This window comes from Echinops telfairi, unplaced genomic scaffold, assembly GCF_000313985.2.
Source record: "Echinops telfairi isolate 266 unplaced genomic scaffold, ASM31398v2 ScPeMD7_7468;HRSCAF=8506_0, whole genome shotgun sequence".
NCBI lineage: Eukaryota > Metazoa > Chordata > Mammalia > Afrosoricida > Tenrecidae > Echinops > Echinops telfairi.
In genome coordinates this window covers 83,631,236-83,643,524 of record NW_022111369.1, presented here as the reverse complement: position 1 = coordinate 83,643,524, position 12,289 = coordinate 83,631,236, and the positions used below count along the sequence as shown (strand labels likewise).

At 37.9% G+C, this 12,289-nt stretch overlaps 1 protein-coding gene across 3 annotated transcripts in view; it reads right to left on the bottom strand.

Moving 5' to 3' along the window:
* Positions 1-406: 406 nt before the first annotated feature.
* The window catches only part of ARAP2 (ArfGAP with RhoGAP domain, ankyrin repeat and PH domain 2), a 243,037-nt gene continuing 231,154 nt past the window's right edge, over positions 407-12,289 (bottom strand). For all 3 annotated transcript variants that reach the window (XM_045284220.1, XM_045284222.1, XM_045284221.1), the window contains exons 29-33: positions 11,153-11,235; positions 9,827-9,862; positions 7,998-8,061; positions 5,050-5,184; positions 407-2,899 (exon numbers count right to left, since the gene is read on the bottom strand). In XM_045284220.1, the coding sequence (XP_045140155.1) occupies positions 2,516-2,899; positions 5,050-5,184; positions 7,998-8,061; positions 9,827-9,862; positions 11,153-11,235 (702 nt within the window). In that variant the 3' untranslated portion in view covers positions 407-2,515. The remainder of the gene's footprint in view (positions 2,900-5,049; positions 5,185-7,997; positions 8,062-9,826; positions 9,863-11,152; positions 11,236-12,289) is intronic.

Genomic DNA, 12,289 nt, shown 5'->3' with positions numbered 1-12,289 from the left:
TAGCAATATAAGTCCTGTGTATTTTAGAACTAGAAACTGTCTTCTGAATCATGTAAATTCGGAGCTAATATAGTTACATACAGGAGTTATATTTACTTCAATTACTTTGATTCATTTTGAACTCTCAGTGCCACTTCATGAGTCATCAGGCAAAGATTTGTTTATAAATCAAATACTGAAAAGCCATCTCTATTAATTAACTTTGGGCTGTGAAAGTCAGAGTGGCATCAATTCTTTCTGTGTCATGCCTGCATATATCTGTCATTTAAAGTAAAACAATGGTCATAACAAGTGCTATAAAATAGCTTATTCGTTTTGAATTATATAAATTCAATATTAAAAACCTATCTGAATTACTTCAAAACAACCTTCAACGCTTTGAAAATGGAGAAACGCAACAGTCACATTCAAGTGGACTTGTAAATACAATTTTAATTTTTACTCCAAATGTATGTCATCAGTAGCCCTTATCTTATACTTGAGAAAAGGGGACATTTACACAGGGAAAGAAGATACACAAACCATTTGATTTTAAGTTTAGGTATAAGAAAAATCCAGATGACAGAGGTTAAAACTCTAGGTACTTTCTCACAAACAGGCCAACAAAGTCAAATACCCCTTTTGAATAAAAAAATATAAATATTTGTTAGAAACAATACTTTAAGATTAGTTTTTCTCCCCACGTTTCCCGAAGGTACTCTAGTAGTGCCAATACTACCATCAATATCATAAACTGACCGGCAGTTTTCCCTTTAATTACAATTTGGATATAAAGAATACATAAAATGCCCCTCCCTGTGGCAAATTATCTTGTATCACCTCCAAATACGAATGGTCATAAAACTTCATAGCTTATCACCAAACTATTATTGGGCTCTCTGAGGTATGGGTCTCTGCACTTAGACAAACTTTGATAACTGATAGACAAGAGAAATGCTAGGAATAAGGCTTTGCTTAAATGATTCTGAAAGGTCACCACACCTGACACAATTAGAAAGAGATGCCAGGCAGCTATTTTGCATTTGGGTCTTAGGAAAACCACTACTACTGACGTGGTATAAAAATCCAGGTTCTACGACTATTTGGAACCAGTGGATGGACTCAAAAGGTTACGCACTTGACCTGAGGGTGGTCGCCATGAGTTGGAACTGATGACTCGGCAACTGAACAACTACAAAAGTTCAATAAAGTGAGATTAATATTTTCTTTCCAAGGCCTGAATGAAACGTGAACTATCATCACCATCATTTACTGTCAAATGAACTGATTCACGGAGTGTATGTCAGAACAGAACCATGCTCTGTAGGGTTTTTAAAGCACTGATTTGGGGGACGTAGATCACCAGGCATCTTTTCCAAGGAGCTTCTGGGTGGACTCAAAGCTCCAAATTTGCCATTAGCAGCCAATCCCATGGACTCTACACCCCCATGGACTCCCAGTGTGAACTCAGATCCCGAACTCACTGTCCTCGAGTACATTCTGACTTCTGGCTAGAAGTTCCTCAATGGGCAGAGGAAGCCATCCCCCCAAACAAAATGTTAGGTTGGGCTATTCCAACTGATTCTGACATGCTGGAAGAAACTATTCTAACCTTTTATAAATAACAGAAAATAAACATACAAAGCCCAGCACCAACAAATTACACAGCAAGACCCTGTGATCATGAATTCACTTTGTACCAGAAATATAGCGAGGGACTCTCAAACCATTGCCGGTGCACAGCGACAGTGCGGATGGTCTTGGTGCCAGGTCCTTTCCAAACCACTCCTCCAGCGCAGCATAAAGCTCTCCTTAGAGCTACCGCCAAAGAACTGAAGTGCAGTGAATGCGCGATGCGGCGTGTGCACTCAACACGAAGTAAGAAGGATCAGTGCCATTACTCATGCCTGTTCGCCAGAGATTACTCTCGGGAAACAGAACACTTGCCTTTTCCCTTAACAGGCAGTTTCCTATTAAGTGAACTACAATGAATCTTAACTCGCCTCCTTGGATTTCAGGGCATTTATTAACTCCTTGTCTCTTATGCAAACATCTGTGTTGTTAGGCAGCCACTAAAATAAATCCTTCCCCGTTTTCAATTTATTTCCCTTTCTTTCCTCCTATGTAAACCTAAAAAACATATGGTAACTTAATTTACAAGGTGTCTCAAAGTGCAAAATGTGTTACATACAGTTTTGTATGGTCTGGTTTATACACAATATTTTATACAATATGACTGGAGACTTCTGCTCATAAATTATACCACATAGAGCACTATTTTTGAAGTGTTGGTTACTCTAAGCAACCCAATATCTTCTTACACAAGGTTAAACAGTTGAACTTTACAAGCTAGGTTCAGACCAAAATAATGTTAATTTTACACTCATCACATATATACATCGTATTTAAAATGTTCTTTCAGTGTTTAGGCCTAGACAGGGAAATTTCACAAACCAAGAATCACCATATAGTTTGGTGTGTGGTTTGAGCATGAACACTGTATGTAATACTTTAAAATAACAGTCTGTGGGAAAATTCATTTTATTTCTCTCGGCAAAATCTGCTCATCTTGAAGCTCTTTTGGAAGCGTTCTTGTTCGCTGTAGAACTACATTAAGCTCTTCAATTACTTTTGACGGTAGTTTATTATCAGAGTCCAAAGTTGCTTTACTGCTTCTGTCCTCCGTCTTCCTCAAGGTCTTCAAGCCTTTAGAGAACTTCGCTTGCCCAGGAGGCGCCTCAGCCTCCGTGTCCTCCAGGCAGTTGAAACTCCGATGTTTCCTGGCTCGGTTTTGAAGTCGATCTTCCTTGCGCTCCAGGCAGTGGGCCACCAGGGAGGCTCTCGCCTTTAACGTAGGGTCCAGAGGCTCTTTATCAAGCTGTGCACTGAGCCTCAGCCTTTCAAGTTCAGCTCTGGCACTCTAAAAATAAACACGCAAAGTCTCATGGAAAAGTATGATTTGGCACACATTTGAACAATACATTTTGGATAAAAGCAGATGCTTCCTTGTGTAAGAGTTTATTTCTATGATTTGAGCTCTCTCACTTTCCTCTGACGCAAGTGACATGTGTCATGCAAGAATTTCTATGATGATCTCACAACTACCATGCCAGGCACGTTCTTCAAATTGACTTTCATTTCAGATTTGCCCCTCGCAACTCATTTCTGCGTAAGGGTATTAGCTGCAGTGAAGTTGACAGATTTAAAAATCTGCCAAAAACCTGGACAATTCTTCACAAATGTGTCCATTGATAGGATTTTTCCCCCTTAGGGATACATTATGTTAGTGACATGTTAATTCATTTTTCCATTTTAAATAAGTTCAGAAGAAATTATTCTCTAAATATAGCTTTGAATAATTTCATGAATCAAATATAATTTTACATCAATGTTATTTATACTTACTTTTAGTTCAGTGATAAAGAAAACTTCAATGTTTTGCTAACATTTGGGCATTGTAAAGTTTCTTTGCCAAATTTGTGAAATTTATAACATTTATTAAATTTATAAAAGCAAAACCAAACAAAATCGCAAATCTACATGTTTATTTTTACCTACCCATAAACTTCCATTCATTACTATTGCATTACTATTCCACTTATTACTATAGGATTATTTTAAGAGCCTTTAATAATTAGTTCATATCTCATCAGTCTTCTGAACTTAATGTTAAGGAAAAAGTATCTGTGAAATATTGGAGTTAGGTAACAGCCTATTGTATAGCTAACCAGCCAATTGTAGATTCCAATTCTATACTTGATATTTTTTAAATTATTTTATCTTAATAATTTTTCTTCTGGTTTGCTCCAAAATTATTCATTAGTCGATGAGGGGAGAACGCAGGGTCACTGCAGGGCATATTCACAACCTTTGAGAGCTTGATCTATTCAAACTGTGTCCCATGATCTGGGTTCCTTGGAAATGCTATTCAAAGAATTAAAAAATTCTAGAGTAACTAAAGACCCTACATTTCTACAGAAAATTTATTACTAGGAAAATCTGTATGTGTAAAAATGGCAGTAGCAACAAGATCATGATTTCTTTGAGCCCAATTCTTCCCCTTTATTATATCAACACAGAGGCCCATGTAGGGACAGCAATGGGAATAAGTCATTTTCCCACATTTCAGTTTTTAGAGAAGACCATTACAGTAAGATATATATTCAAGAAAAAAACACATGAGAAAACATATAAAAAACTCTGATGATTGATTAAAATGGCCTTTGTCTTTCATAAGTCATTTCTGTTTGGAGAGCAAGAAATTCCAAGAGTGTAACTCCAAACCGAGGCTCCAGGAAGGGGTAGGAGCACTGCAGTACTCTCTTCTTCCACTGAGCGTCCTAATGAAGGTACTGAACCATGCATGATGCTCAAGGTGTCTACTGACTTTTTGAGAGTGACAAAGCCTATGGCATTCCCTGAAGAGACTGAGCATCACAGCAAGATTGATGCGGCTCCTGTTCTCCCTGCCCTTCAAGGTGAAAGTAAGAAGATTCTGCAGCCTTTGCGAAAGACGCCAAATCTTCTTTACTGACTGTCAGCGGCCATCCCCCAGATCCTTAAATTAATTGAAACAGCCCATCATTTACCAAACCACTAGAATTTGATTGTGCTACTAGCAAATCTAGTTGTCATGGCTCCCGACAAATTGTGCCCCAAGCTCACTCCAAGGACATGGGCTTGTAAGTGAACTTGTAACACTAATAAGAGCCTGAGATATTACCACCGGAATTTCTGGTCGCATATTCAAAACTGCTTGGTTATTTTAGATATAAGAAAATAAGTAGCATTGTATATATTGAATCGGGTGGCCCATGGCATTATTAAAATAAAATGGAACATTACAGTTTAAAAAAAACAACAAAAAACCCTCAACATTTCAAAACGTTGCATGGAATTATTTCGAATAGTCATGATATGTGTGATTATCACTGTGTCTCGGAGACTGAGACAGGGCTTTTGAAGCCAAGGAAGTCAAGAATATACTGAATCACATCAATTCACAGGAAAACAAATGCTATCATTTAATACCATGTCTGCAGTTACCCAACAAATACATTCCTAACCTACCTCAATATTTCTCCGCGCTAGGGTTGCATTTCCCTCGTGCTGGATGGGAATTAAAGGCAAACCTCCGATTTTGGGATTTTTGGTTATAGAGCGTTTCCGTTCCTTTCCAGCTGGTGGACATATGTCATTTTCATGCTGTGGAGAAACAAGCTTTATGCTGTTGGTGGGTGATTTTATTATGCAGCACACTGTGTTATATGGTCACTAGGCATCTTTCTCAAACACCCACATCATATGATCTACTTTATGTGAGCATGCCATCAATTATTACGATGTTGACTCCATGGCAGCATCGCTCCAGGATGTGAAACAGCTAAGTGAACCGAGGCTTTAGGTCTCAGTTCAATTTCCAAGTTTCAAATACATGCCTTCTATACCACATATCAAACCAAAAGGGGCAAAATATTTGAAAAAACTGGCAAGTCTCATGGGGTGGGGGGCGGCAGGGGGAAATAAACAAACATACTTGTCTACATTTTTAGACCCCTGTAATCAAAACAAAAACATATTTATTTTCTAGTACAAAAGTAATTTGACTTATACATCAAAAATCAACCTGCGGCATCGATGTGAGAAAAAAATAGCTTATTTTGTAACTTCTAAATATGTTTCGTTTCACCTGTTGAAATCTAAGGAGATGCTACCTTATACACAAATACTCCTACTGAGAACCATTGTACAACCGAGAGTGTGACATATTTGTTCTCAACATATCATCTACATATCCTGTGGCTGGAGAAATGTTAATCTTGCAATGGGGTAAATAGTCACAGGTAAATTTATAAACGTTAATGACAAATGCTTGAGATAGGCATATAAACGAAAAAAAGCCTTTAAGTATTTGTTTAAAGGGTGGATTAACTTTTCAGAAGCTGGCAAAAACAAATTGATTTTCACAGTAAGCTATGATAGAAATACAAACTACAACCTAGAAAGCTTGACATTTATAGATGTCCTGAAGCAATGGAAACCATTTGCTGAACCACGCATCTAAATGCCTACTCTGTTTTTTCATCACCTCTTCTTACCGTGTATTAATAGATTCCTGATCTTTTCCTGTCAGAATGATCATTTAATGCGGTGTATTGCAGCAAAGAGCTAAATTCATCAACTATTTTCTGTGTACTCAATCCATAATAATAGCTCATTAATATTGAGAGACATATTGCCAGGACTTGTACTTAGCAGTTTACATGCATCAGGGTAATTCAACAAGTATTGCTGTAAAGGTGGCAGTGCTGTGGGTTATGTTTGAAAGCACCATCCACTCTGGGAGAAAGATGAGGCTTCCATTCTTGTAAATATTTACAGTCTTGGACATCCACAAGGGCAATTATACAGTCTGTATGGTCACTGCTGTGAGTCCGAATGACCCTATGGTTGTAAGTAAACACACATTTTACAATACAAGGCTATTGTTTAGTGACACGCTCTCCCAATTAGGACTAGATAGGATGTGCTACCATCTCTCTTCTAACTCATCCCCAAAGAATTGTGTGCTTTGTAATTTACACCACATCCATCAAAGTGGCAGTTTTGGAGTCTTCCAGGGATTCAAATTGTGTCCCAGTTAAATGTTTCTTGAGTTTGGGGAACAAAAAGTAGCCTGACTAGGTCAGACCGAGGCTGTGGAATAGATGGAATACGATATCCCAAGAAAATTCTCACACGATAGCTCTTCCATCGGCAGAATGAAACCAACAGTCTCAGCACAGCTCTCCCGACCCCTTTCTCATCAGTGCTATCTGTCTGTTTTCAGTGATCTCAAATCTCAACCTAAAAAGTCCCATGATTATCTCATGTCCGTCAAGAAAATCCCTCAAAATCACGGCTCTGGAGTCCCAATGAACCGTCACCAGAACCTTCTACGCAGACCGTTCTGCCTGTAACAACTTTCAACTCTAACGCTCACTAGCATGTGTCTCCTCTGATTTTTATAGTAGAACTCGAACATCTGAATTCCTGAAAGTCATGGAAAGAAAAAGAGCCTTAGGAAAGTTATCAGCAATCGATTTTCTGCAGTTATTTCCACCAAATATTTTTAGAGTTGGGCCGAGTGGAACAGTATTTCTCAACCACTCAGAAGGTTAATCAATCAAATGACCAGAGGTAAAGGTTTTCATCAAAACAATTTGGAGTGAGATGTTGGGGTGAGTTAATAATTTTAAGAAACACTGGAAAGCAATCAAGAAAAAACACCTTCGGCAATAAAGAGTGGCAACTTGATTGTTAGCAGTGAATGTCAGTCGTGTTGTGGGTAGCATCTCTTGGAATTCAGCCAGCTCAAGGTTGGGTGGAAAACCAGTCCTAGTAATGGAACTATGTAACCCTCCCCCTGAAGAGTGAGCCCTCCACTAAGGCGGAGACAAATGGAGGACTGCCTATAAAGGTTGACACCAGGCACGCCTGGATTTGAAACACTAAATAATTGTAGGTGCCTGAGCAAATAACGAAATATTGTCAACCTTTGCTTCTTCATCTATAAAGTGCAACCGCTTTGGCTTCATGTGTAATTGTAACAAGGAGTACTCCAGTTGATGCTTCTTAAATACGTAGAGCACAATAGCTTCTTGTTTCCAAAAAGGCAATTAGGAAGCATGAGAGGCCATTGGGGGAATAAGGGACATAGGAAGATTTATTTAAAATAAGTTCTGCTGGGGGTTCTGGGAGGACGGAAGCTTTCTGACCCTACATCACAAACCACTCTTCCTCTCCTAATCCCAGAAATGGCTGGGTCCAGCAGAAGAGAAGCTGCTGCAGAAGCGTTTACCTTTTTCTTCCTATGTTAATGGGTATACTTGAATTTTTTTTTAAATATCAGTCGTCTAAAAATATGAATAAGAGAATAAAAGTTTATGCTAAGTATAAAAATGGAAAGTTATACTAAAAAATATTTGAAAATCACATTCAGACCAACACTTCCTAGAGTGGAAACATATATATCATACCTGGGCAATAAAGACACTTGCCATCCATTCCATCTGAGTTTGTAAGCTATCACAACACAGATACCTGCAAAGCAAGGTTGGCAAAATACATAATTCAAAAATGACAATGGATTAGACTCAGGTACATTTGTTTGGTGAGACATGATCAGAAATACCTTTGCATTTCTCCTGATTAGAGTCTTTATGTGATTAAGTTGCATGAGACTTTTGTTAAGGTATATAATATTAAAATGATGATATGATGTTTTTTTTTAATGCAGCTGTAGGCTTTGGTAACCGCTGACAAACTGATGGGAAATACATTTGGAAAGGCAGCAAAGTCAACGTTATGTTGATTTTAAGGTACAAGATGGGAAAACACGATTTTTGCTCCCTAGAAACTCTGAGCCTAAGAAGAAAAATGTGTCTACTCCCTAACAGGCTCAGACATAGTCTCCATCATTGTGATCATAAACATGAATCCCACAAGATCCACAGAAAAGGCACCAAATGAAAAATGACTGTGTTTCCGGCAACACTGTTTCAGTAAGCTTTTATTAGAAACCTAAATAAAACCGAGATCAAGCCCTCAAGGAGCTGGTTGCTTGTCAGGGGAGTCAGGCATATAAACAAATACATTGTAAAATATTGAGAAAAATCTAAAGTAAACCAGCACAGACACAGAATTCAGAGACTGAGGTGTGAAGTGGGCGTTGTTTCCAAGGAAGAAAATTCTGTACTTGATGTTAGAATGACATACTGGGCATTTTTCTGTAATTATAGCTGTTGTATTGCTATGACACTAAACATAATCCAATTCTGAAACAGTGAAATTATAAAAAGAGTTTGCTTCTTTTATTAGTGCCTCATGGAGACATTCCCATTGCTAGGTGCAAAAAACCTTAACTTCTCTCCCTACAAATATTTTAGTGAGGCAAAAGCAGCAGCAAACGATGATTACAGGTGGACGCTATTTGGAGGTAAGCTTCAAAGGAAGAACAACAGCGGTGTCTACTCCGCAGGAGAAGATGAGAGTAGTAAGGAAAGATAGGGAACGGGGTTCAGGAAAGGGATAACAGGCATAAAATACATAAATAGGAAGCAGTAAGAAATTCCTGGTGACTTAAAGGCAGTTTCTTCTTTGATCACTAAATGAAAAGGAAAAGTAATAGAAGACGAAGCTGAGGAAGACACATCCTATAGGGCCTTCCATTTCATGTCAAGGATCCCTGGTTTTATTCTGTAGGTGATGAGGATTTACAAATGTTGTAAAGCAGCAGAGAAACCTGGTATGACTTAGAAATGCCCTTTCCGTGACTAGATGGGGAAAACAAGGTGAAGATGAAGATGACAACGAGTGAATGGAGGCATGGTCTTGGGGATCAAATGGGCAGAACTGACTGGTTTAGTGATTAATTAGACAGAGGCAGGGCAGGGACCAAGGACAATTATGCACAATCCCACAGAAACTGATGGAGAAGTGGTAATACTAATGGGGAAAGTACATGGATAGAAAGAGTAAGTTTGAAAGTAGGGTATGTAATTTTATTTTAAAACTTCAACATGGCTACCTCTTACCTTTTTTTCTTAAAATAAATTTTGGCTACTTTTTATCCCATTAAATCTAGGCTTCTACACTTATATAAGAATGAAATAAATTAGATATATTTCTTTAAAGAAGCATTGGCAAACAACACAGTACATGGGATTGGAAGAGACCTAAACTTGGACACAAATCTATTTTCTTGTTCTTAGACTCAAGGTATTTGAAAAATAGTCTTGTGTGTAGAACTGTTTATAGGGGTTGTCAACAACATAGCAAATCCAAAAGTTTCCAGCTTTTAACTTACCAGTGATGCTTATCAGAATATGCGGTCAAGCCCCAACTATATCACATGGGAAAACAAACAAAACAAAGCACATGCATTAACATAATAAATCTCACAGGACCAAATAAAATGTATTTGTTAAACAGTCAATACCTACTTGTAGGAAAGCATAGTAAAAATTTCTACACAGTGCTTATAACTTTTCTATAAGTAATACTTCATGTTGAGGGATTTGGCCAAAAATTTAAAGTAGAGCAAAGGGAGTCGGAGGCAAGGAGCCCCACACAATACTATCAAGAAGAAAGAGAATTATTTCAGAAGTCTAGGAAAGTAGCCCAAATAAGATATATTAATATCTTATTTATATTAATAATATTAATATATATTAATGTATAATTAATATGCATTGTGACCTACTGGGATTAGAGGAAGTTAAAGAACAGGTATATGTACTTGGATTAGACATTAAGTGTGGAGGTAAAAATGAGAATGTCTTTAAAATAATAACTATATAAATGTATACAATTCATAAAAAGTTTCATATTAGTGAATATATTCTATTCACTAATAAACTATTCATCAAAGTAATCTTTAGTAAGAGGGCATAACATCTATCAAATTCTGAAGATGAGTTAAGTATAAGCCACACTAAGAAGAAGATGGGTACACCCATTCTATCTACCACCCATATACTCTGTATTCAGTACACAATGTGGCTGCTTGACCGGGACCCCAGTGTCGTAGAAGTCAAGCTGTAGTTGACTGAAATATGCTGTCTGCCACCGTCCATCCCCCAGGATACAACTGATCAAGGAAAGGGATATTGAGGGGTCCAGGTGCTCCCTAGCAGATGGGTCTCCTGGACATTTCTTGGAATTCAACGGAGGAGGCAGAAATCACCTAAAGCCTTGACCTGGGCCTCTAGGAAAATACCACCTCATCTTATTTCTTCATATTAAGTTCCCTTGCTCTGGAATTAATGAGGCCTCTTTCTTAGAAAATGCAATACACTAAAACAGGGGTCCTCAAACTTTTTAAACAGGGGCCAATTCACTGTCAGACCTGTTGGAGGGCTGGACTATAGTTTAAAAAAAAAACTATGAACAAATTCCTATGCACACTGTACATATCTTATTTTGAAGTAAAATAACAAATGGGGCAAAAACACCCAAAAGGCTGGATAAATGTCCTCAGCGGGCTGCATGTGGCCCGTGGGCCATAGTTTGAGGACCCCTGTGACTAAAACTTTAGTTTGTACGAAAGTTAAACCAATTCGCATGATCCCTAAATCCTGAGACATATTTCCCCATACATTTTCCCTTTCAATAATCTTCTTTCGAAACTTACCTGGTTGGGGGCTTCACTTTCTTTCTCACACCAAGATAAAACTTCACTGAACTGAGAGAAAACATCTTCTCATGTTTACTACTCTGGAAGTAAAAGAATGTATAATTAATTTCCTAAGCTTTCTTAAATTTCCCTGAGTCTGATTTTTTCAAAGTTATTTTACCCAAAGTTTCAAACATTTGTCAAGTTTTTAGTTAATAAAACTTGTATTAAAGTTCACATTTAATTTGCATTTAAGTTTTAAATTATATTTAAAGTTACAGTCATAAACTTAAATGTATAATTTTGGGTATAAACAAGGAAGTTTCCAAAAGTTTTCAGAAAAACAAAAGGAAAGTAAAAATTTCCAACCAAAAACTATTTTTTTGGTGTCTGTGTACATACATACACATATATGTTTTGAGAGGTTTTGTGTCCCCTTTGGTGGGCCAGGATTCCCAGCGGTTTAGCAGTTATAATGCAGTTTTTCCACGATGTGCCCTAACATAATGTGATCAACTCCTTCAAAGGATCTGTTGTGAGCAGCCAATCAACTGCCAGATTAGGATGACCTTCCTCAGGTCAGAGCTCTGATGCATTTAAAAAGAACTTTCCTTGAGAGTATAGCGACTTTTCATATAAGTGGAAGATGTGGACAATCTTGCTTCTTTTTGCACTATCTGGATCTTACCTCTGGTTCATGGGCCTCTGGTTCTTTGGACTAACGTCAAGGTTTGCTATATTGCCTGCCAATCTCGGAGCCATCTGACCTGCCAATCTGCCTGCCATCTGACCTGCCAGTCTTGGATTAATTTGCCTCATCGGCCATAAACCAAACCTGTTGAGTTTGGATTCTTTATCTGCCTCTGCAGTCATTAGAGTTTGGTTTTCCGTGGGTCCGTCAGCAGCCAAAACTACTAGAGTCAGGAGAAGCCTACAGCTTAACATCTGGCTCAAAGACAGGGAACCTGTTTGGATTCAGATGGGTCCACTTCTATAGCAGTGAGTCATTTTTTTATATAAGGTTTTTTCTTTTCATACATTTATAAGCATCACTGGTTTTGCTTCTCTAGAGAACGCAGGCTAACTAAACTTGTGTACAAAAATACACACACACACATACAGATCCTTAATTCTTTATTCAAAAATCCCTAGGGG